At 37.0% G+C, this 25,768-nt stretch overlaps 1 protein-coding gene across 8 annotated transcripts in view; it reads right to left on the reverse strand.

Moving 5' to 3' along the window:
- The window catches only part of RALGAPA1 (Ral GTPase activating protein catalytic subunit alpha 1), a 259,309-nt gene that overhangs the window by 181,423 nt on the left and 52,118 nt on the right, over positions 1-25,768 (reverse strand). For 7 of the 8 annotated variants that reach the window (XM_049899503.1, XM_049899496.1, XM_049899501.1 and 4 more), the window contains exons 10-13: positions 25,203-25,442; positions 19,003-19,200; positions 10,972-11,109; positions 3,539-3,687 (exon numbers count right to left, since the gene is read on the reverse strand). In XM_049899503.1, the coding sequence (XP_049755460.1) occupies positions 3,539-3,687; positions 10,972-11,109; positions 19,003-19,200; positions 25,203-25,442 (725 nt within the window). Of the gene's footprint in view, positions 1-3,538; positions 3,688-10,971; positions 11,110-19,002; positions 19,201-23,702; positions 23,759-25,202; positions 25,443-25,768 lie in introns of those variants that run through there. The other variant, XM_049899500.1, reaches the window with a different exon arrangement.

A 25,768-nucleotide genomic window follows, 5' to 3' on the forward strand; every position in this document is an offset into this window, starting at 1 on the left:
TACTCATTCAATCATTTACTCATACATATAAATCCATTAACTCATTCATGGACAGGGGAGGACATGAAGACATCATATTCCTGATACAGAAAAATAATTCAACGGGTCTCACAGAAGTGTGATTGAAGCTGTTTGAGATAAAGGGGTCTACTGTTATCATTAAGATTATTACATTGTTGCTGTTAGGTGCCATCGAGTCGGTTCCGACTCATAGCGACCCTACACACAACAGAACGAAACACCGCCTGGTCCTGCGCCATCCTTACAATCGTTGTCATGCTTGAGCTCTTTGTTGCAGCCACTGTGTCAATCCACCTTGTTGAGGGTCTTCCTCTTTTCTGCTGACCCTGTACTCTGCCAAGCAAGAAGTCCTTCTCCAGGGACTCATCCTTCTTGACAACATGTCCAAAGTATGTAAGACACAGTTTTGCCATCCTTGCCTCTAAGGAGCCTTCTGGCCGCACTTCTTCCAAAACAGATTTGTTCGTTCTTTTGGCAGTCCATGGTATATTCAATATTCTTCGCCAACACCACAATTCAAAGGCGTCAATTCTTCTTTGGTCTTCCTTATTCACTGTCCAGCTTTCACACGCATGTGATGCGACTGAAAATACCATGGCTTGGATCAGGCGCACCTTAGTCTTCAGGGTGACATCTTTGCTCTTCAGCACTTTGAAGAGGTCCTTTGCAGCACATCTGCCCAATGCAATGCATCTTTTGATTTCTTGACTGCTGCTTCCATGGCTGTTGATCTTGGATCCAAGTAAAATGAAATCCTTGACAACTTCAATCTTTTCTCAGTTTATCATGATGTTGCTCACTGGTCCAATTCTGAGGGTTTTTTGTTTTCTTTATGTTGAGGTGTAATCCATACTGAAGGCTGTGGTCTTTGATCTTCATTAGTAAGTGCTTTACGTCCTCTTCACTTTCAGCAAGCAAGGTTGTGTCATCTGCATGACGCAGATTGTTAATAAGTCTTCCTCCAATCCTGATGCCATGTTCTTCTTCATATAATCCAGCTTCTTGTATATTTGTTCAGCATACAGATTAAATAGGTATGGTGAAAGAATACAACCCTGACATACACCTTTTCTGACTTTAAACCTTGTATCCCCTTGTTCTGTCTGAACAACTGCCTCTTGATCTATGTAAAGGTTCCTCATAAGCACAATTAAGTGTTCTGGAATTCCCACTCTTCACAGTGTTATCCATAGTTTGTTATGATCCACACAGTCGAATGCCTTTACATAGTCAATAAAACACAGGTAAACATCTTTCTGGTATTCTCTGCTTTCAGCCAGGATCCATCTGGCATCAGCAATGATATCCCTGGTTCAATGTCCTCTTCTGAAACCAGCCTGAATTTCTGGCAGTTCCCTATCAGCCATTTTTGAGTGATCTTCAGCAAAATTTTGCTTGCATGTGATATTAACGATATTGTGCTCTAATTTCCACATTCAGTTGGATCACCTTTCTTGGGAATAGGCATAAATATGGATCTCTTCCAGTCAGTTGGCCAGGAAGCTGTCTTCCATATTTCTTGGCATAGACGAGTATCTACCTCCAGCGCTGCATCTGTTTGTTGAAACATCTCAATTGATATTCCATCAATTCCTGGAGCCTTGTTTTTCGTCAATGCCTTCAGAGCAGCTTGGACTTCTTCCTTCAGTACCATCGCTTCCTGATCATATGCCACCTCTTGAAATGGTTGAATATCAACTAATTCTTTTTGGTATAATGACTCTGTGCATTCCTTCCATCTTCTTTTGATGCTTCCTGCGTCATTTAATATTTTCCCCATGGAATCCTTCACTGTTGCAACTCGAGGCTTGAATTTTTTCTTCAGTGCTTTCAGCTTGAGAAACGCCGAGCGTGTTCTTCCCTTTTGGTTTCCGTCTCCAGCTCTTTGCACGTGTCATTATAATACTTTACTTTGTCTTCTCGAGAGGCCCTTTGAAATCTTCTGTTCAGTTCTTTTACTTCATCAATTCTTCCTTTTGCTTTAGCTGCTCGACACTCAAGAGCAAGTTTCAGAGTCTCCTCTGACATCCATCTTGGACTTTTCTTTCCTGTCTTTTCAATGACCTCTTGCTTTCTTCATGGATGATGTCTTTGATGCCATTCCACAACCTGCCTGGTCTGCGGTCACTAGTGTTCAATGCGCCAAATCTATTCTTGAGATCGTCTCTAAATTCAGGTGGAATATACTCAAGGTCATATTTTGGTTGTCGTGGACTTGCTTGGATTTTCTTCAGTTTCAGCTTGAACTTGCATATGAGCAACTGATGGTCTGTTCCACAGTCGGCCCCTGGCCTTGTTCTGACTGATGATATTGAGCTTTTCCATCGTCTCTTTCCACAGATGTAGTCGATTTGATCTCTGTGTGTTCCATCTGGCGAGGTCCATGTGTACAGTCACCATTTATGTTGGTGAAAGAAGGTATTTGCAAGGGAATAAGTTGTTGGTCTTGCAAAATTCTATCATTCGATCTCCGGCATTATTTCTATCACCAAGGCCATATTTTCCAACTACTGATCCTTCTTCTTTGTTTCCAACTTTTGCATTCCAATCGCCAGTGATTATCAATACATCTTGATTGCATGTTTGATGAATTTCAGACTATAGCAGCTGATAAAAATCTTCTATTTCTTCATCTTTGGCCCTACTGGTTGGTGTGTAAATTTGAATAATAGTCATATCAACTGGTCTTCCTTGTAGGCGTATGGATATTATCCTATCACTGACAGCGTTGTACTTCAGGATAGATTTTGAAACATCCTTTTTGACGATGGATGCAACACCATTCCTCTTCAGGTTGTCATTCCCAGCATAGTAGACTATATGATTGTCTGATTCAAAATGGCCAATACCAGTCAATTTCAGCTCACTAATGCCTAGGATATGGATGTTTACGCATTCCATTTCATTTTTGACGATTTACAATTTTCCTAGATGCACACTTCATACATTCCAGGTTCTGATTATTAATGGATGTTTGCAGCTGTTTCTTCTCATTTTGATTCATGCCACATCAGCAAATGAAGGTCCCAGAAGCTTTATTCCATCCACGTCATTAAGGTCGACTCTACTTTGAGGAGACAGCTCTTCCCCAGTCATCTTTTGAGTGCCTTCCAACCTGGGGGCCTCATCTTCTGGCACTATATCAGACAATGTTCTGCTGCTATTCATAAGGTTTTCACTGGCTAATGCTTTTCAGAAGTAGACTACCAGGTCCTTTTTCCTAGTCTGTCTTAGTCTGGAAGCTCAGCTGAAACCTGTCCTCCATGGGTGACCCTGCTGGTATCTGAATACCAGTAGCATAGCTTTCAGCATCACAGCAACACACAAGCCCCCACAGTACGACAAACTGATAGAAATGTGGGGGAGATTATTACATAAACTATTATATTTATTCATTCATTCAGTAAAAGAAGACCCTACTATTCTGCAAGCCCTGTGCACAGATATTCTAAAGATTACTATACTTGTCTACACAATAGAAAAGATAAAAACACATAAAAGATAAAATATTTTTTACCAAGTCTTTTTGTCCATTGATACTTGCACAACCATGAACCGATATATGTTAAGAATGCGTTTACACATATCTGTGTGTTCATCCAGGAGACTTTTTATTTCATTTGCAGGTTCAAGAAGAAATATGTTTGATGAGTTTATCATAAACACCTAAGATAAAAAAAATCATTAACTATTAATTACAGAATTTCAGTGACATATAGAGCCCTGGTGGTGAGTGGTTAACAGCACGGCTGCTATCAAAAGGTAGGCAGTTCAAATCCACCAGCCACTCTTTGGTAACCCAATGGGGCAGTTCTACTCTGCCTTCTAGGGTCACTATGAGTCAGAATCAACTCGACAGCAACAGGTTTGGTTTGGTTTTGGTTTCTTACTTAAAGAGAAACAAACTTAGATGCTGACCACAAGGTAATCTATGGAGAACTTAAAAACAAAAGACGATGAGTTAATTCTAACCCTATCTCATTAAACCTGCCTATTTTCATGACTATCTAAAATTGCTACTAAGTACCCAAGGAATATAGATCAAGTACAAAAAAAAAAAAAATATTCCAAATCTGAGAGCTTTATTGTAATAACTGTTATTGCTGACCTAAAATGAAAAGGATAATGACTAAATACAAATAGTTTAGGATAAAAGATAATACCAAAATCAAGCAGAATTTTCAGAACAAGCTGTTTAGGACCTTTTATTCTCTTTTTTCATGTTTATTGGTTATGTGTGTGTATCTATTTTGGTGATTAACAGTCAAAGTGGATAAAAAGATCACATATTACAGTGTTACAAATGAAGATCCATCAACGTGTATCTTTAAGTAAAGTCCTTAAGTGTATTTTGTTAAACAGAGCAAGGATTATGAATATCAAGTTGTGATAATGACTACAGCTTCATGCAGGGGCTCCCAAGTACCTCTGGAGGAATAAAATTTTAAGTTTACTGTAAGGGAGGTGGTGATTTGATGGCAGAATTCTCGCCTGCCACGAGGGAGACCTGGGTTTGATTCCTGGTCAATGCACCTCAAGTACAGCCACCACCCGTCTGTCAGTGGAGTGAGGAGGTTTCAGTGGAGCTTTCACACTAAGACAAGAATAGGAAGAAAGGCCTGGTGATCTACGTCCAAAAATGAGCCAATGAAACCCCTATGGATTACAATGGTCCAATCCACAACCAATCATGGAAACGGCACAGGACCATGCAGCCTTTCATTCTGTTATGCATGGAGTTGCCATAGGCGGGCGGGGTAACTTGATGATGGCTAACAACAACATTCCCCGTACCTCTGACTTAAACTGCCTAGAATAACTACATAGCAATACAGATGTAAAAGCATGTGAGAACAGAATACCAAGCAAATATTTTAGATAGTGAAAACAGATGACTCTGTAGGCCTAACAAGAAAGGCATGAATACACATTATTAGAAATAAAATGATGGCGTTTAGCTACAGATCCGGTAGAAGATTTAAAAATTCATAATTCAGTGAGTGCCTTTATGGCAATACAACTGAAATTTTAATGAGATCAGTTATTTTATAGAAAAATACAAATTACTAAAACTGACTCAAGAAGCAATACAAAAAATGTATATATTAATGTCATGAAAGAAGCTGAACTGATAATCAAGATCTCTTTGACCCACCCCTGAGTAACAGACCTAGACACTGTTACCTTTACAGGCAAAGTTTTACCCAGTTTTTATGAATGTCTATCTTTTACAACCTATTTTCAGAGACAAAAAGTAAGCCACAAGAAAGCTACTAGAGTCGATAAATGAATTCAGCAAAGTGGCAGGATACAAGGTCAACATGCAAAAATCAGTAGGGTTTTTATACATCAGCAATGAGTAATCTCACAAGGAAATTAAGGAAACAATTTGATTTACAATAACATCTAAAAGAATAAAATATGTAGGAATAAATTTAACCAAGGAAGTGAAAGATTTGTACATTAAAAACTATAAAGCATTACTTAAAAGAAATTAAAGTCCTAAAAATGGAAGGACATTCCATGCTCATGGATTGGAGGGCTAAATACTGTTGTCAATGGTATACAAAGCAATCTATAGATCATTGCAATCCCCATCAAAATTCCAATAGCCTTCTTTGCAGAAATGAAAAGTCAATCCTCAAATTTACATGAAACTGCAAGGGACCCTGAAAAGCCAAAGCAATCCAGAAAAAGAATAAAGTAGAAGGGCTCATACTTTCCACTCTCAAAACACACTATAAAGCTACAGTAATCCAAACGGTCCAATACTGATATAATGATAGACATATAAACCAATGGAATAGACTTCAGAGTCCAGAAATAAACCTAAACATCTATGGCTAAATGGTTTTCAACAAGAATCCTAAGTCTATCCAATGGGGAAAGAACAATGTCTTTAATAAATGGTGCTGGGATAACTGGATTTCCACAAGAAAAAGAAGGAACCTGGACCCATACTTCACACCATATATAAAAATTAACTCAAAATGGACCAAGGACCTAAATTTAAGAACTAAAACCATAAAGCTCTTAGAGGGAAATAAAGGTATAATGCTTTGGGACCTAGATTTTTTGTTTTGTTTTGTTTTAGTTTTTTTTTTTAATTGTACTTTACATGAAGGTTTACAGAACTAGCTTCTCATTAAACAGCGCACATATTGTTTTATGACACTGGTTCACAACTCTATGACACGTCAACACTCTCCCTCCTCGACCCTGGGTTCCTCATTACCAACCTTCCTGTCCCCTCCTGCTTTCTAGTACTTGCCCCTGGGCTGGTATGCCCCTCCGGTCTCGTTTTGTTTTATGGGCCTGTCCAATCCCTGCATGAAGGGTGAACCTCAGGAGTAACTTCATTACTGAGCCAAAAGTGTCTGGGGGCCATGCTCTCAGGGTTTCTCCAGTCTCTGTCAGGCCAGTAAATCTGGTCTTTTTTGTGAGTTAGAATTTCGTTCTACATTTTTCTCCAGCTCTATCCAGGACCCTCTATTGTGAACCCTATCAGAGTAGTCAGTGGTGGTGGCCAGGCAGCATCTAGCTGTGCTGGACTCTGGTGGAGGCCATGGTAGTTGTGGACCACTAGTCCTTTGGACTTATCTTTCCCTTCTATCTTTTGTTTTCTTCATCACCCGTTGCTCCTGAAGGGGTGAGACCAATGAAGTATCTCAGACGGCTGCTCACAGGCTTTTAAGACCCCAGACACTACTCACCAAAGAAGAACATAGAATATTTTCTTTATAAACTATGTTATGCCAATTGAGCTAGATGCTCCCCAGTGGGACCTAGTTTTTACTAAGGGTTCTTAAATATGATACCAAAAGCACAAGGAACGAGAGATAAAAGAGATAAATTGAATTTCATTAAAATTAAAAATTTTCATACATCAAAATAATTTATCAACAAGGTGAAGAGACAACCTACAGAATGGGAGACCATATATCTGATAAGGGTTTAATATCCAAAATAATATTAAAAAAAAAAACTTTCACAACTTAACAAAAAGACAATAACCCAATCAAAAAAATGGGTAAAGGATTTCAATAGACATTTCACCAAAAAAATACAAAATGGCCAACAAGCACATGAAAAGTTGCTCAACACCATTAGTCATTAGAGAAATGCAAATCAAAACTACAACAAGATACCACTTCATATCCACTAACAACTATGATCAAAAAAAAAAATCCAGAAAACAATAGGTGTTTGTGAGGATGTAGAGAAATTAGAACCCTCATGCACTGAGTTGGATTGTAAAATGGTTTAGCTGTCTTGAAAAGTTTTTCAATTTCTCAAAAATATTAAACACAGAATTACCATATGATCCAACAATTCCACTCCTAGGTATATACCCAAAAGAACTGAAAGCAGGAACACAAACAGATTCATGTACACCAATGTTCACTGCAGCATTATCCACAACAGCCAGAAGATGGAAACAACAACCCAAGTCTCTAGCAACAGATGAGTGGATAATCAAAATGTAGTACACATAGACAACAGAATATATTGTCATGAAGAAAAATGAAGTCCTGATTCGTTTTACAACATCAATCTTGAAAACACGTTGAGTGAAATAAGTCAGTCATGAAAAGACAAATGTTGTATGATCCCACTTACATGAAATATTTAGGATAGCCAAATGTATAAAGACCAAAGTTTATTAGTAGTTACCAATGGCGGGAGGGAGGGAGGGGAAAAGGGTGACTCATTGCTTAGGGGGTACTTAGTTTCTGTAAGGGTGATAGAAAAACCTGGAAATGGATAGTGGTGATGTCTGGACAACATGATGGACATAATTAATGTTACTGAATTGTACACATAAAAAATGTTGAAATGGCAAATGTTGTATTATACATATATATATATATATACCACAATTTACAAAAAGAACACTTATCAAAAACTACAGCAAACATTACACAGAGCAGTAGAACTTGAGAAGTACTGCCAAAAAATCAAGAATAAGACAGAGTGCTCACTCATGATCCTGGGGATCTCAGCACAAGAAGAGAAGAGGGAAAGATAGGTGGGGGATGGAAGTGAGAGGACTAAAGGGGAAGAGAGAGTGAGAGAAAGAGGGGGAGAGAGAGAGAGAGCACACGTGCACTCCAGCTCCAGCACATGAGCAAGCATGAGAGGGGGTGGGCAGGAGGGAGGGAGAGAGAGGGAGGGAAGGAAAGAATGAATGAATATGAAGGAATTAAAAAGGAAAAGACAAAATGAATTATGTAGCAATCCTGGAGAAGAATGCTCCAGACAGAAGGAAAAGTTAAAAGAACTCGAGGTGAGAGCCTGTCTAGAGTGTCTGACGAACAGCAAGGAGTATAGAGTGAGGCGAGCCAAGGGCAAGAAATGATAAAGAGAAACAGAGCCAAAGCATGTGGAGCAGAGCTTCCCACACTACCAGTAGTAAAATAACAGATTTTCCCCTAACCTTTTGCAGATCAATCCAACTGTAAAATTAAAAAAAAAAAAGAGTCAATAAACCCAATGCCATCAACAATAGGAAAGAAAATCGAGAAAGATACAAAATACAAACTCAATTTTTTTTGTTAGAATCAAGAGATGTTAAATGAAAGTTTCTGAACTTTTACTATCAATTCCTATACTCATCTTGTGGCCCTGCACTGTTCTATGGGTCACACTCTGAGGAACATTGATGTAAAGCATTATAGATCACTGTCAAGACTTGCTTTTATGTTGAGTTAGGATGGAAAGCCACTGGAGGGTTTTGAGCGTAAAAGTGACATAATCTGACACATTGTACGAGATCCCTTTGGCTACTGTGTTGAGAAGAGCAGGTGGGTAGGGGTGATTTTAAGCCAATAATCCGATTTAAGGCAATAATTCCAGTGAAAGGGTATGAAGGTTTGGACAAAAGAGGCAGTTGTGGATGCTGAGCAACAGCAGATTCTGTATACATACTGAAAGGAAAGTCAACAAAATTTGCTGTCAAATTAGATGAGGTATTAAAAAAGACAAGAAAAAGATAGCCTGAGCAACTGAAAAACAGAGATACCATTACATGAGATGAGAAAGACTACAGTAAGAGCAGGTCTGTTGGGTAAGACGAGACAAGTTTTACAGATGGCAAGCTGGAGATGTCTAATTAGGTATCCCAATGAAGATGTCAAACTGGCATTTGAGTATTTGAGTTCAGCACTCATACAGCTCAGATGAAAGGTCCCAAGCTGGAGATAAAATTTAGAAGTTGTAGTATACAGATGATATTTAAGGTTATAAGAATGGATGAGATCAACAACAAATAAGTGTAGGTAGAAGTGACTCAAGAACTGATTTCTGAGTACTTCAACATGAAAAGATTAGTAAGATATGGATAAATCAATAAAGGAATCTGAGAAGTAGCTGATGAGGTCACAGAAAACAGGTGGATATGCTATTCTGGAAGCCAAGTGAAGAAGGGTTTCAATGGAGAGGGAGTGATTTTCTCCATCAAATACTCCTGACAAATTTGATTAGAATTGAAAAATGACTATTCGATTTAACAATGTGAAGATCACCTGTGACCCTGACAGAAGGGTTTTTTGAAAAAAATAAATGAATATAATGAACTCCTACAAGTCATTAAGAAAAAGACAAACAACTTAAAAAAGCATATGAATAGGTAATTCACAGATGAGAAAAGATGCTCAATTACAGTAGTGATAAGGAAGATGCAAATTAAAATGGGAAACACAAATTTTTAAAAGGGAGATATCATTTCATGCTAACTAATAAATAGGTCGGCAGCTCAAACCCACCAGCTGCTTCACAGAAGAAAGATGTGGCAGTCAGCTTCTGTAAAGATTTACAACCTTGGGAACACTATGGGGCAGTTCTACTCTGGCCTAAAGGGTCACTATGAGTCGGAATTCAGCTTGTCACACATATAAAACCAAAGCCAAACCAAACCCACTGCCAATGATTCCAACTCACAGCAACCCTACAGGACAGAGCAAAACTGCCCCACAGCGTTTCCAAGACCATAATCTCTACAGAAGTAGATTGCCACATCTTTCTTCCATGAATCGGCTGACAAAAGAAGTAGCAAAATACTAAAATCTGACGATATAAAAAAATGGTGAGGATATGAGGAAATGAGAGCTCACAAACACTGTCAGAGGGAATGTAAGTTATTATAATGATGTTGGAGAACAATTTCACAATAGTAGTTAAGGTGATAACGTACAAACCCTACAAATCAGCAATTCTACTTCTAGATACATCCAGAAACCAGTTGCCATCAAGTCAATTCCAACTCACAGTGACCCCACGTGTGTCAGTGTAGAACTGTGTTCCATATAGTTTTCAATAGCTAGTTTCTTTGTAGAAGTAGATTGCCAGGCCTTTCTTACGAGGCACCTCTGGGTAGACTCAACCTCTATCCTTTCAGTTTGCAGCCAAGAGCATCAACCATTCATACCCACGCAGGGACTTAAATTCCCCCATATGTGCACAAAAAATACATGTGTAAGACTATTTGCTGTAGCATTGCCTGGAATAGTGAGAAACTGGAAAACATTTTGAGAAAAACCATCAACAGAAAAATGAATAAAGAAAATATGAAGTGAACATAAAGTGCAATGCCACACAGTAGTTAAAATGAATGCACTATGGCTGCATATCAATAACAGATCTCAAAAATGTTAACAGTTAATGCAAAAAGCAAATTGAAGAATAACAGCATACCATGACACAATTTATAAAAATTTAAAACTGCCTAGGACCGCACTGGGTTTTTTTTTTGTTGTTGATATAGACCATAATATATATTGTTTTTTAATATCTATATTATAAAGTGAAAATTAAGGAAAAAATAAAACATGGCATAATAAATGTGGGTGGTGAATTTATTACATTTTTTAAAATATGATATCTATTTTAAAACACTGAACTAAATAGCTGAAATGCTTAATGATTTTTTTTTTTTTAAACAGCCATAATCACCTGCAAGACTGCCTGGGTACCAGCTCGTATGTTTTGTTCGGTGGCTTCTTCAGAGGCATTATGAAGAGCATCTTGGTAGCAGCCATTTTTTGCCCAGCTGGAATTTCGAGCATGATCACCAGTAACGGTCCCATTTTCCTGAACGAAAATATCAAGTGTTTAATATTTTACTAATTAAGAATGCTACAACAAAATAGTAGGCTGAAGATGTACACTGGAAACTACTGAGCCTGATCAAGTTTCTTTTTCTCAAAATAGAAAATGTTTTATCCTCAATATTGATTTTAACCACCTGTTATGGATTAAACTGTGATCCCCCAAAATATGTGTTGGAGTTCTAACCCCTATATTTGTGGATGTAATCCAGTTTGGAAATAGGGTTTTGTTATGTTAGTTAAACCATGCCCAAGCAGGCTAAGTCCTAAATCTAATCACCTCTGAGTCATAAAAAGAGCAGACTAGAGATATGGGGAAGACAGACGTAATTTGAGGACCAGCTCCAAGCCAAGGAACCAAGGAATGCCCTATACTACCTACAAAGAGGGAACTGACAAGGCTGAAATTCGGAGTTTTAGCCTCCAGAACTGTGAGAAAATAAATTTCCTGTTCTTTAAAGCCATTTACTTGAAGTATTTCTGTTATAGCAACACTAGGAAACTAAGTTACCACTAAAGGAGCTCATACATCCATCCTCTTCTTCATATTCCCACTGGAACTGCCAGAGTTCTGTATTAGGCACTTATAATCTCCCTTCTGAACTTTGCTAATACTTCCTAACTGATCTTCTTGCCTCCGGACTGGTCTCCAATCTAATCTCCACTCTGGGCCTGGTGTGATCCTTCTGACCACTTTCCTATTCATAATCCTTCAAAGGCTTTCCTGTGTCTACAATGTAACCAAAGTCCACTAATATGGCATACAAAGTACTGAACCACTCAGCCCTAGCCTAGCTCCTACTTTCCATTACTCTCTCCCACCTGCTCTTAGCTACAGCCAAATAAAAGTATTTTCAAGATCTCCCCTACCTTTGCAGATACTATTCTCACTGCATGACCCCCTTCCCATTTGTCTACCTACTCTTTATATTAATTACCTCCTCCATGGAGCCTTTCCTGAGTATCCCAAGCAGGATTAGGTATTACCTCTTTCAAGTTCTAGGATCACAGCAATAAATGTTTCATAATACTTCGCATGTTTGTCTTCTTGCTAAACCATAAATTATGTATAGGTAGAAATCATGTCTTTTTATGTTTATAATTTCAACACTGGTCCTCAAGGTGGGCATTACCACATCTTAGATTTGCGTTTTGAAATTTGCGGGGGTCTTTTGTTGTCACAAGTATTGAGAGAGATCACAGGGATTTAATGGGATGGGCCAGGAAATATTAAATATCCTACAAGGTATGTGATAATCCTGCATACTGCATGTCTTCCAAATGTCTCACAGATACTGTGTGACTAAAAATCCCATTTATACTTATCTAAACTTATAATCTAACTCCATATTATATATAAACACCAAATTTTTAAAATTATTTTTATATTTATCAGAAATATAAATGAAAGAAAGATTATACCTTTTCTTTTTGGTTCAAGACATTAATGAGGGTTGTAGCATTTAGAAAAACCACATGTCTAATGGCAATACTAGTTGCTGTATTTGAGTAATCAATACAACACACCTATATTACCCTGCATTTGTAGCTGTTGTATTCATAGTGATTCCTGCCTTCTTTCTTTTCCTTTCCTCTCTCCCTTCCTCCCTTCCTTTATTTATTTTTCTTTGGTGAGAGCATGGGGGATCTTTAAGTATTGCTATGCCTGAATATTTACATACCAAAATACATATAGTTTTATTACAAATCAAATTTTTTCCTTTTCTCTTTTAGATTACAGTTGAGGCACCATTGTTCTTAAATTATGTATGACTAGAGATGATACTATCTACCAATTTTATTTAAGGACAGTAAATGATCAGGGTAGGCTCAATCCATATAGATGTAGTGAGGATAAAATGCTTGAAAAAATTATTTTGACTGATAGGTTTTTATTTTCTAGCATAACACAATCTTTTACATTGGTACAGAATAAACAGAACTATAAATATTGTTTCATAATTTATGTAGTTAATTTTACTAATTTCAATTATATTTCTTACATTTTTTCGCTTCTTACAAGTAGGGGAGGATACTCTACATATATGTATGTATTTACAGCATACACACACACACATACATATGTAGATACATATGAAAAACAACAAACCCATTACTGTTGAGTTAATTCTTACTCATGGAGACTCACTATGTTAGAAGGATGTTTACCTGTGTTTTATTGACTATGCAAAGGCATTCGACTGTGTGGATCATAACAAACCATGGACAACATTGCAAAGAACGGGAATTGCAGAACACTTATTTGTGCTCATGAGGAACCTTTACATAGATGAAGAGGCGGTTGTTCAGACAGAACAAGTGGATACTGATCGGTTTAAAGTCAGGAAAGCTGTGTGTCAGAGTTGTATTTTTTCACCATGTCTATTCAATCTGTATGCTGAGCAAATAATACGAGAAGCTAGACTATATGAAGAAGAATGGGGCATCAAGATTGGAGGAAGATTCATTAACAACCTGCGTTATGCAGATGATACAACCTTGCTTGCTAAAAGTGAAGAGGACTTGAAGCACTTACTAATGAAGATCAAAGACCACAGCCTTCAGTACAGATTGCACCTCAACATAAAGAAAACAAAAATCCTCACAACTGGACCAATGAGCAACATCATGGTAGATGGAGAAAAGACTGAAGTTCTCAAGGATTTCATTTTACTTGGATCCACAATCAACAGCCATGAAAGCAGCAGTCAGGAAATCAAAAGAGCACTGCACTGGGCAAATGTGCTGCAAAGGACCTCTTCAAAGTGTTGAAGAGCAAAGATGTCACCTTGAGGACTAAGGTGCGCCTAACCCAAGCCATGGTATTTTCAATCGCATCATATATGCATGTGAAAGCTGGACAATGAATAAAGAAGACCAAAGAAAAACTGACGCCTTTGAATTGTGGTGCTGGCGAAGAATATTGAATATACCATGGACTGCCAAAAGAACAAACAAATCGGTCTTAGAAGTACAGCCAGAATGCTCCTTAGAGGCAAGGATGGCAAAACTGCATCTTACATACTTTGGACATGTTGTCAGGAGGGATCAGTCCCTGGAGAAGGACATCATGCTTGGCAGAGTACAGGGTCAGCGGAAAAGAGGAAGACCCTCAAAGAGGTGGACTGACACAGTGGCCGCAACAATGAACTCAAGCATAACAACTGTAAGGATGGCTCAGGACCAGGCAGTGTTTCGTTCTGTTGTGCATAGGGTCACCATGAGTCGGAACCAACTCGACGGCACCTAACAACAACAACAAATGTTAGAGTACAATTTCTCCATAGTGTTTTCTTGACTGTAATCTTCACAAAAGCAGATCACCATGACGGTCTTCCGTGGCGCCACTAGGTGGGTTCGTACTGCCTGCCTTTAGGTTAGCAGTAGAGCACAAACAATTTGTGCTACCCAGGGTCCTCATAATGACTTGTGATTCCATGCAGAATGTGATCTCTCTACTACTCATAGTTAAAATCGTGATTAAATTCTACTCATAAGGTTAAATTAGCCAGGATGACAAATAAATATTACCAAATCTAGAATTAACAAGACTAGGGTTGCTGTGAGTCGGAATTGACTCGACTGCAATGGGTTTGTTTTTTTTACCTCAATACCAGATTCTTAATTTTTTGACACACACACACACAAAAATAATAAATCACTTTCCATAAACTTATTGCACTCCTGACTCTATCTCAGCATCTGCTTCTTAAAGAACCCGACATGTGACAAACAAACCAGGGACCAAATGCCATCTCTATTCTCACTTAGCTCATCTTTTCCCTTCTGTGAATAAACTCTGCCCTTTCTTATTGCAGATCAGCTGATTTTACATGATCAGGAATTTTCTGATTCTGCAACCAGCTCTAGTACAAAAAATCCCAAGGAAGAATTCAGAATATTCTGGTTTGTGATGGGTACCCACTCATGGAATAAGACACGCAGTACTTCCAGGAAAAGTCGTACTTTGTAATGACCAAAGTAGCATTTGCTACAACAACCACTTTGATGTATTATTACACTATTTTAAATATTACACTATTATTATGTTATGTTGTTGTTAGGTACAGTCGAGTCGGTACTACCTAATACTGAACCTATGTACAACAGAACGCAACACTGGCCTGGTCCTGCACCATCCTCAAAATCGTTGCTATGGTTGAGCCCATTGTTGAAGCCACTGTGTCAGTCCATCTTGTTGAGGGTCTTCCTCTTTTTCCCTGACCCTCCACTTTACCAAGCATGATGTCCTTCTCCAGGGACTGATCCCTCCTGACAACATGTCCAAAGTACATGAGACGAAGTCTCACCATCCTCTCTTCTAGGGAGCACTCTAGCTGTACTTCCTCCAATACAGATTTGTTGGTTCTTCTTGGCAGTCCATGGTATTATTCAATATTTTCCACCAACACCATAATTCAAATGCATTAATTCTTCAGTCTTGCTTATTCACACTCCAGCTATTGCACGCATATAACGTAATTGAAAATACCACAGCTTGGGTCAGGCGCACCTTAGTCCTCAAGGTGGCATCTTTGCTTTTTAAAACTTTAAAGAGGTCTGTCACAGACGAGTTCCCCAACGTAACAGGTCGTTTGATTTCTTGACTGCTGCTTCCATCGGCATTGATTATGGATCCAAGTAAAATGAAATCCTTGACAACTTCAATCTTTTCTCCATTTATAATGATACTGCTTTATTGGTCCAGCTGTGAGGATTTTTGTTTTCTTTGAATTCAGGTGTAATCCACACTGAAGGCTGTAGTCTTACCTTCATCAGTAAGTGATTCAAGTCCTTTTCACTTTTAGCAAGCAAGGCTGTGTCATCTGCATATCGCAGGTTGTTAGTGAGTCTTCCTCCAATCCTGACCACATTCTTCTTCATATAGTCCAGCTTCTAGGGTTATTTGCTCAGCATACAGATTGAATAAGTATGATGAAAGGATACCATCCTGACACACACCTTTCCTGATTTCAAACTATGCAGTACTCCCTTGTTCTGTTTGAACAACTACCTCTTGGTCTATGTATAGGTTTTGCACAAGCACAATTAAGTGTTCTGGAATTTCCAATGTTATTCATGATCTGTTATGATTCACACAGTCGAATGCCTCTGTATAGTCAATAAAACACAGGTAAATATTCTTTTAAACATATTTCTGATGTTCTTTGCTTTTGACCAAAACCCATCTGACATCAGCAACGATATCTCTCATTCCATGTCCTTTTCTGAATCCAGTTTGAATTTCTGGCAGTTTCCTGTCGATGTACTGCTGCAACCATTTTTGAATGATCTTCAGCCTAATTTTACTTCCATGTGGTAACAATGATATCGTTTCATAATTTCCGCATTTGGTTGGATCACCTTTCTTTGGAATGGGCACAAATATGGATCTCTTCCGGTCGGTTGGCCCGGTAGCTGTCTTCCAAATTTCTTGGCATAGATGAGCGAGCACTTCCCGTATTGCATCCACTTGTTGAAACATCTTAATTGGTATTCTGTCAATTCCTGGAGCCTTGTTTTCCACCAATGCCTTCAGTGCAGGCTTCTTCCTCCAGTACCATTGGTTCTTGATCATACGCTACCTCCTAAAATGGCTGAACACTGACCAGGTCTTTCTGGTACAGTGATTCTGTGTATTCCTTCCATCTACTTCCTGTGTCGTTCAATTTTTTGCCCACAGAATCCTTCAATATTGCAACTCAAGTCTAGAATTTTTTGTTCAGATCTTTCGGCTTGAGAAATACTGAGCATGTTCTTTCTTTCTGGTTTTCTAACTCCAGGGCTTTGCACATTTCATTACTTTACTTTGTCTTCCTGAGCTGCCTTTGAAATCTTCTGTTCACTCTTTTACTTCGTCATTTCTTCCATTCATTTTAGCTACTCTACATTCAAGAGCAAGCTTCAGACTCTCTTCTGACATCCATTTTTTTTTCTTTCTGTCTCTTCAGTGACCTTTTGCTTTCTTTATGTATGCGTTCCTTGATGTCAACCCACAACTCATCTCCATCCATTAGTGTTCAATGTGTCAAATCTATTCTTGAGATGTTCTCTAAATTCAGGTGGAATATACCTGAGGTCACAGTATGGCTCTCATGGACTTAATTTTCTTCAGCTTCAACCTGAACTGGCATATCAGCAACTGATGGTCTGTTCTGCCGTTAGCTCAGCCTTGTTCTTACTGATGATACCGAGCTTCTCCATTATCACTTTCCACGGATGCAGTCGATTTGATTCCCGTGTATTCCATCTGGTGAGGTCCACCTGTGTAGTCACCACTTGTGTTGTTGAAAAAAGGTATTTGCAATGAATAATTCATCAGTTTTGCAAAATTCTATCATGCAATCTCCGGCATTCTTTCTACCACCAAGTCTGTATTTTCCAACTACCAATCCTTCTCTTTTGTTTCCAACTTTTGCATTCCAATCACTAGTAATTAACAATGCATCTAGATTGCATGTTTGAGCAATTTCAGACTGCACAAGTTGATAAAAATCTTCAATTTCTTCATCCTTGGCATTAGTGGTTGGTGCATAAATTGTAATAATAGTTTATTAACTGATCTTCCTTGTAGTCATATGGATATTATCCTATCACCGACAGCGTTGTACTTCAGGATGGATCTTGAAATGTTCTTTTTGATGATGAATACGACATCGTTCCTCCTCAATTTGTCATTCCTGGTACTGAACTGTATTCCTCAAAAATGTGTCTCAAATTGGCTAGGCCATGATAACCAGTATTGTGTGACTGTCCACCATTTTGTTATCTGACGTGATTATTCTATATGTTGTAAATCCTAACCTCTATAATGTTAATGAGGCAGGATTAGAGGTGGTTTTGTTAATGAGGCAGGACTCAATCTACAATTTTTTTTAAGTTACAAAAGAGAGAATGGGGCAGAGAGGAGAGCGGACTCATGCCACCAAGAAGCAACCGAAGCAAAGCGTGTCCTTTGGACCTGGGGTCCCTGCTCTGAGAAGCTCCTAGACCAGGGGAAGACTGATAACCAGGACGTTCCCACAGAACTAACAGAGACAGAAAACCATCCCCAGGAGCTGGCATCCTGAATTTGGACTTCTAGCCTCTTGGACTGTGAGAGAATAAATTTCTGTTTGTTAAAGCCATCCACTTGCAATATTTCTGTTACAGCAGCACTAGATAACGAAGACACCTGGCATAGTAGACTGTATGATTATCTGATTCAAAATGGCCACTACCAGTTCATTTCAGCTCACAATGCCTAGGATATCGTTATTTATGCGTTCCATTTCATTTTTGACAACTTCCAATTTTCCTACATTCCACGTTGTTTGAAGCTTTTTGCAACTATTTCTTCTCATTTTGAGTAGTGCCACATCAGCAAATAAAGGTCTCAAAAGCTTGGCTCCATTCACGTCATTAAGGTTGACTCTCTACTTGAGGTGGCAGCTCTCCCTCATTCGTATTTTGAGTGTCTTCAAACCTGAGAAGTCATCTTCCAGCACTGTATCAGACAATATTCTGCTGCTATCCATAAGGTTTTCACTGGTCAACTTTTTCAGAAGCTGGTCATCAGGTCCTATTTCCCAGTATGGATTCCCCTTGAAGCCTCTCCACCACGGATGACCCTGCTGGTATTTGAAATACCAGTCGTACAGCTTCCAGCATCACAGAAACACACAAGCCACCACTGTATAACAACTGACAGTATGTTACCTTTATTATAACATCTACTAATTTCAATCTAATCACTTAAGGAATCACATATGAACTCGATAATATATATTTTTAATTGTGTATTTTAGAAATGTATTTGTGATAACATGTTATTATACTTTTGTGAAAATCTAATCTATTAAACTTATACCAAAGTATACAAATCTTAAAATTTTACCTCTTCTCTTTTTTCTCCTTCTTCCTCTGAAATATCATGGTCTGTGACATTTTCAATGCAAGGTAAGTCTGAAGAAGAGATCACAATTTCTTCCGGTTCTTGCATGAACAAAGGTTTTTCCTCTTGCTGGATCCATTCTTGATATACTTTTACCACTTTTCTCATAGCTGCTGCTTCACAAATTGGCAGTAAAAATGCCTGGGGAAAAAAAAGAGAGAGAGCAAATAGTGGTAATGATACTTTTTCCTTTGCCACAAACCTGTAGCACATATATTTCTATCATTATAAAACATGAGATAAAAGATTATTTAGAAGTTAATGTCAAACTATTTGTTGTCAGGAAAGCTTCTGGTAGCAAAATACTTTGTAAATGCATTGAGATAGAAATACTTTTGGTAGTTAGACAATGACTTCAAGTGGAAGGAGCTAAGACTTGTTTCAATTGTCTGATTCACAATGCAATACTGGATTTCATGAAATAGTTGTGCCCCTACAAAGTTCAATGTAAATACAACTTTTCATAATGAATCACATCTTAGTAGCTTACATTATTGGGGTTTTTTTGAGAATTATTACTAATAAAGTAAATTTTGATAAAATTAAATCTGACTCTAATAAGTAATAAAAATCACAGGTAACAAGTCAGCTTAGGGAAAAAAGGTAAAATTCATTTTACATATAATAAAATTATTTAACTTAATAACTTATTAACTTAAATAATAAGCTAAAACAACTAAAATGTTCAAAGGACTGTCTTGTATTTTTTCTTTCAGATACCTTCTGGGTTGCCTTAACTTAAAAAAAAAAGTGAACATTTTCCTCCTCACAAAAATATTACATCCTCACAGCAAATAAATTTTCATACAACCTAGACACGCAAAAAGAAAATAGTAAAAATACTCAATTTCAATTTGAAAGTTCTTTCCCTATGCATGGTTGTGTGTTTATATATTGCAAACATTTTCACTGTACTTTTTATTTACAAATTGAAATGAAATGAAACTGTGTCTACTTTTTCTTTTCATAGCCACTATCTATTAATTTCAATTTCAAAAATCACAAGACCTTTACCTACAAGCTGATACTTTCTACTCTAGCATAATCGGTAGGTGTATTTAATAGGAATCATTGGCCAAATGACCTTGTTTTATCTGAATGAAATTAATAAAAATATCAGCATCCCTGAGACGATAAAAACTTAACGTATAACATTAACAGGGTCAATTAATGTTGTTTGGTAATTCTTTTACTTAATTATCTAGCAAACTGAATTCTTTGCATTTTCTTCCATCTAACAAACTATTCCCAAATTCCCACTTTCATATCCCCACTTTCCAGCAGTTTCATGGCAAGTGGCATGATTTTGATCATCACTGTCTGATCTGAGGCCATTTTATTCTGAAAGTGCGGCAACAAGTTGGCATTTCTTTAAAAGCATCAAAATAAAGAAAGGGGATAAAGCAGTGCAAATAATCTCAAAGAAGTTCTGCTCTAAGATAGTGAAAAGTTTACTTGTTTTTAAAAAATTAGTTATCTCCAGAGCTATTTATTATTGCACAAAATGGTCAGACTATATCCCATGTGGCTTGGTGAATACTCTAAAGGTCAGAGTATAACCTTTATCCTTGCAGCCTCAAAAATATGGTTTTGCAACACACTAAATACAGATACTGAGGACAGACTGATATCAGCTATGGCTAAAAACTGATGCATAAAGCCAAAATGCCAGTTTATAAATTTACAATGAGATATAATTGTCACAGAAACCAGAACATTCAAGTTCACATATTAGCATCTATCACCCTAGGAAGAAGCAATTTCACAATAGCAATCATAATCAGATATCGATTTTTAATTGATAAAAGAAACTGCCCCATTGAATCTATACTCATCAAACTTCCTCACTGTAGGGGGACCCACATGAGGAGGTCAAATCATAACTAGAAAACTATACAGAAGAGGAATCAGAACAAAAAAAAAATACATATTTGATGGCACCAACTTAAGATAAACTGATAGAGTCTTCTAATACTAAGATTGGCTTTGCCAGTGGGGCATGGTTTACTGGTAGCAAAGACTCCCTTTTTTTGCACTGAATACACACTACTAAAACTCATTTGTCTCTGATATTCATCTTTCAATATGCTTCCATGAACCAACCCATGTTATGACCAACATATTCTTTATTACTCACTCAATTACAGCAAGCACTTATCAGACCAGGGAAATTTTTTTGTCTCCTTAAAGCAGCGGTTCTTAAATATTTTGGTCTCAGAACCCCTAACCTATTACATGTTACATAAATAACATTTTTTTTTTATGAAAAATAACTACATTTTCCAAAAAATGAGAAGAGTAGCACTGCTTTACATGTCTGCAAATCTCTTTAATGTTTGCTTTAATGGAAGGCAATGGATTCTCATATCTTCTTGCTGTTTCTGCATTCAATCTGGTACAATATGACCAATCAAGTATCCTCTGGAAAATTCCACAGTAATTTGTGAAGGAATAAGAGTAAAAACGTAAGTAACACCTTACTATTACCATAAATAATAGACGCTCTGAAAGAGTCTTGGGGACTCTCAAGAGTCCCAGACTACACTTGGGGAATCAATGCCTTAGAGTAACTTTGATTATGTATATATGTCACCTGTGGTGCTCTTAAAGGTTAAGCTATTGATGTACTACATTTATCTCATATCTAACTACTTGAGGGGAAACCCTGGTGGCACAGTGGTTAAGTACTACAGCTGCCAACCAAAGGGTCGGCAGTTGGAATCCACCAGGCACTCCTTTGGAACTCTATGGGGCAGTTCTACTCTGTCCTATAGGGTCACTATGAGTCAGAATTGACTCAACAGCACTGGGTTTGGTTTTGGTTTTTTAAGTACTTACTATATAGCCTTTAAATACTAACAACATGAAGCACATTGAGTTTCCTTACAAAATTAATGCCTAGAGTGCACTTATGCTCATACTACTAAACATGGAGAATAATTTTATAATTTCAAGTGACTTATCATTTATGCTTTATAGTTGTATCTTTGTTTTAAAGACACATAACAATACAAATTCTTTCATCTGAATAAAACTACCGTCATTGTATTGACCCCAAAATATACCATCAACTATATAACAAATTATCTTATGACTTAGCTTCTACACGCACATTAGTCCCCAGCTAGCACTGACACAGTGCCTGACATTTGATAGTTCCTAAACTTCTTGATAAATTTACCAAATATTTATTAAGTACCTATTCTATGCCATGCACTATATGATGCGCCAGGAATACAGTGATGAATAACAGAACACAAATATTCATGGAGGATTGAACCACACAATTAGTAAGTTTGATCTAATGGACTTGGTGATTACCGTACTAACTTTCAACGAATACATTTGTTTCAAGCACATAGAATATTTGTAAGAAATGATAAATACTGGGCAAGAAGTTTTAATAAATTTATAATAATTAGTACCATTGTATTCTCTACCCAAAATAGAATTACATTAGAATTTAAGAAAACTAGAAAAATATAATGCTTGGAAGAAACATATTTCTAAATAACTTATAGGTCAAAAAAGATATCATCAAAGAAACTAGAAAATATTTAGAAATAAATAATAATATAAATACTATACATCAAAATTTGTGGAATGCAGCTAAAATAGTACTCAGAAAAAAAAAGAAAAAAAAATTTTTTTTTTGTGGAATGCAGCTAAAACAGTAAAAAAAAAAAACTTCAAAAATGTTTATATGAGAAAAAATGAGGCTAAAAATTAATAAGCTAGGAAATGGACCATAAAATAAGACAAGAAGTTTAGAAGGAAATGACAAGGAGCAAAAATTAATAAAGTAGAAAAACAAACATAAAAAACAGAGAAGATTAAAAAAGCCAAAAGTTCATTCTTTGGGGAAAAAAACCCAAAACCCACTGGCATCGAGTCAATTCCAATTCGTAGTGACCCTACAGGACAGAGTAGAACTGCCCCACAGAATTTCCAGGGAGTGCCTGGTGGTTTTGAACTGCTGACCTTTTGGTTAGGAGCCGTAGCACTTAACCACTATGCCACCAGGGTTTCCACTCTTTGAAAAGACTAATAAAATTGACCAATGTCTGGTAGGAGATCATTATGAAAAAAACAAACAAGGTACAAATAAACACTAATAGGAATGAAAAGGGAAGACATAAATATAAATGCCTCGGATATTAAAAAGATTACAAAAGAATGTAATAAACTTTGTCAATAAATCTGAAAACAAATGTAACGAATAATTTCTCAGAAAAGTATACTTATTCAAACCGACTCAAGAAGAACTAGAAAATCTGAATAGTTGTATATGCTTTAAATAAAATTTTCCACAAATTAAGTGTTCCAACACTATCTATCAAATATCTTTCCCTTCCCATATGTCATACATTCTGCCAACACAAACCTTAATCTGGCATCTAGAACCAAGGCCAAAGCCGGACAAAGTGTTAAATCAAGTTTTCATCTTTAATTTAGGCTGACAAGGTTAATAGTGCCTCATGCTTTGTTTTACACATCAGTACATCAATAAACATCTGTAGGAGATGAACAACATTTGCTTTGCCTAGAGAGCCCGTGGCTTGTGAAGGCAGTGTGGCACAGAACAAAAAGCACTGACATGGGAGTCAGGATCTGGGAGTTTTAGTCCCAGATCTACCACTTACTTGCTGTGAGACTTGAGTGATCCCCTTCAGCTACAAAACTCAATGATGTTTACCTGCAAAAGTTAAGTACCTTTGCTATTAAGAGCAAATGATTAATTTTCATAAGTTTTATTTTCCACAAAACCTCTATGTATTTGAGAATGTGCATTTAGGAATTTCTAGCTATTTTGATGTGAAACAGCTTTTTCTTTCTTCCTCCCTCTTTCCTTTTTCTCCCCCCAAGTTAAATCTGTCTTAAGCAACTTTAACTTTAAAATGCCTTAGGGGACAAGACTAAGTCTTTGAAGGGGAGATAAAAGCAATGAAATCAGAAAGGCTTCTCACATTCATAAACCACCTTTTAATGATCATTGAGTAGAAGATAAAATAGTTTTAGTATAATTTAATAATCAAATGATGGAAGAAAAGTTTCAAACTGTTGAACTGGCAAATGTTGTGTGATAGATATATTTACAACAACCAAAAAAAAAAGAATAGCTGCTGAGGCAACTTGTGTACAACCCAAAACCTCATGGGACTTGTTCTCTTGGTTTGGAGCTTTAGGGTCATGGTTTCATGGGACATCCCAGTTAACTGGCCTAATAACATGTTTAGTGCTTCTGTTCCACCTCCCAGTTTGAAGCATTGTGCTTGGGTCTCAAAAGCTTGCAAGTGGCTATCCAATGCACAACAGTCTCTATTTGCCTGGAGTAACAGAGGAAGAAGGATCATCAGGAATAGGAGGAGAATATGGAATGTGTCAGTAATCGTCTCTATGAACAGCTGCCTCCTTTGCCATGAGACCAGAAGACCAGAGAGTGCCCAGCTACCACTAATGAACATTTCGATCAAAGATTCTATAGAAGAATCCTGATCAAAAAGAGGAAAATGCAGAACAGAATTTCAAAGTTTCATGGACTGCAGACTTCCAGAAACTATTGCCTTAAGATCTTTAAATCTTAAACCAAAAACATTCGCTGAAGTCATCTCAAAACCAAACAACAGTTTAGCTTAACTAGTAAAAAATCTCTGCTTTGAGAATTATGCTCTTTTAAGAATTATCTATATGGGATCAAATTGACAACAGCCACTTAAAACATTTGATAGAAACCTTAGTGGCTAGTGCATTTATGTTAACAGGAGAGGAAAAATTCAGATAAGGAGGGTAAAAATGCTGCAACTAAGAAGAATGTAATCAATGTCACTTAACTATACATATAGAAACTACTGAATTGGTGTATGTTTTGCTGTGTATATTCTCAACAACAACAAAATTAATAAAATTAACAAAAAAAAGAAAGAGAAATTATTCTGGTAACAGGAGTGTGAGGAGGGAAAAGTTACTAAAGTAAAATCATCAAACTAAAAAATATAAAGTATAACTAGAAAATATTAAAGTGTGAAATGCAACTTAAAAATACGAACTCTAAAAAAATCTTTACAAAGAATAAATAAAATTTAAATAGCTAAAAATCAGTAGTAGTCTTTATAACAAATAAAAAATACTAAGAGGTATTTTACCTGACGAAATATCTCTGTGACAAAGTTTACATTACTTCTTTTAGAAGAAAAAACTCTGCGAACGATTTCAATGTCTGTGAGATGTTCTTCATCAATGCTACAGAGACTAGATGAGCTGGGTTCTCGTTCCGTGAGAGTGCTTGTATTGGAATGAGATTGTTCTGGCTCTGTAGCTCTGTCTGCTTTATCAGCATTATCATTTTTGTTTTCTTCTCTGGATACCAAACTAGCAGCTGCTCTCTAAAATGAAAGTTTTTTAGAAAAGGTAATATGATAATCATTTAACTGGATATTTTATCTTTTAATAGTAACCATTGTTAGAATACAAAGCATTCCACAAATAACTTCTAGCACGTTTTAAAACTCAGGCAGAGTTTCATTTAGAAACCATACTAAATATTAAGGGACAATGCAAATAACCCAAAATCTAAATAATTCAGATCTTTCAAAACGTATGGAAACTAATCTAGCCATCTATAATAAGATTTGCTTTTCAGTACATTTGGAGTACAAAGAAGTTACTGAGTAAAGCTGGTGAAAGAATAATGTAAATAGAGATAGCTCAG

The sequence above is a fragment of the Elephas maximus genome, chromosome 10 (genome assembly GCF_024166365.1).
Source record: "Elephas maximus indicus isolate mEleMax1 chromosome 10, mEleMax1 primary haplotype, whole genome shotgun sequence".
NCBI classification, from domain to species: domain Eukaryota; kingdom Metazoa; phylum Chordata; class Mammalia; order Proboscidea; family Elephantidae; genus Elephas; species Elephas maximus.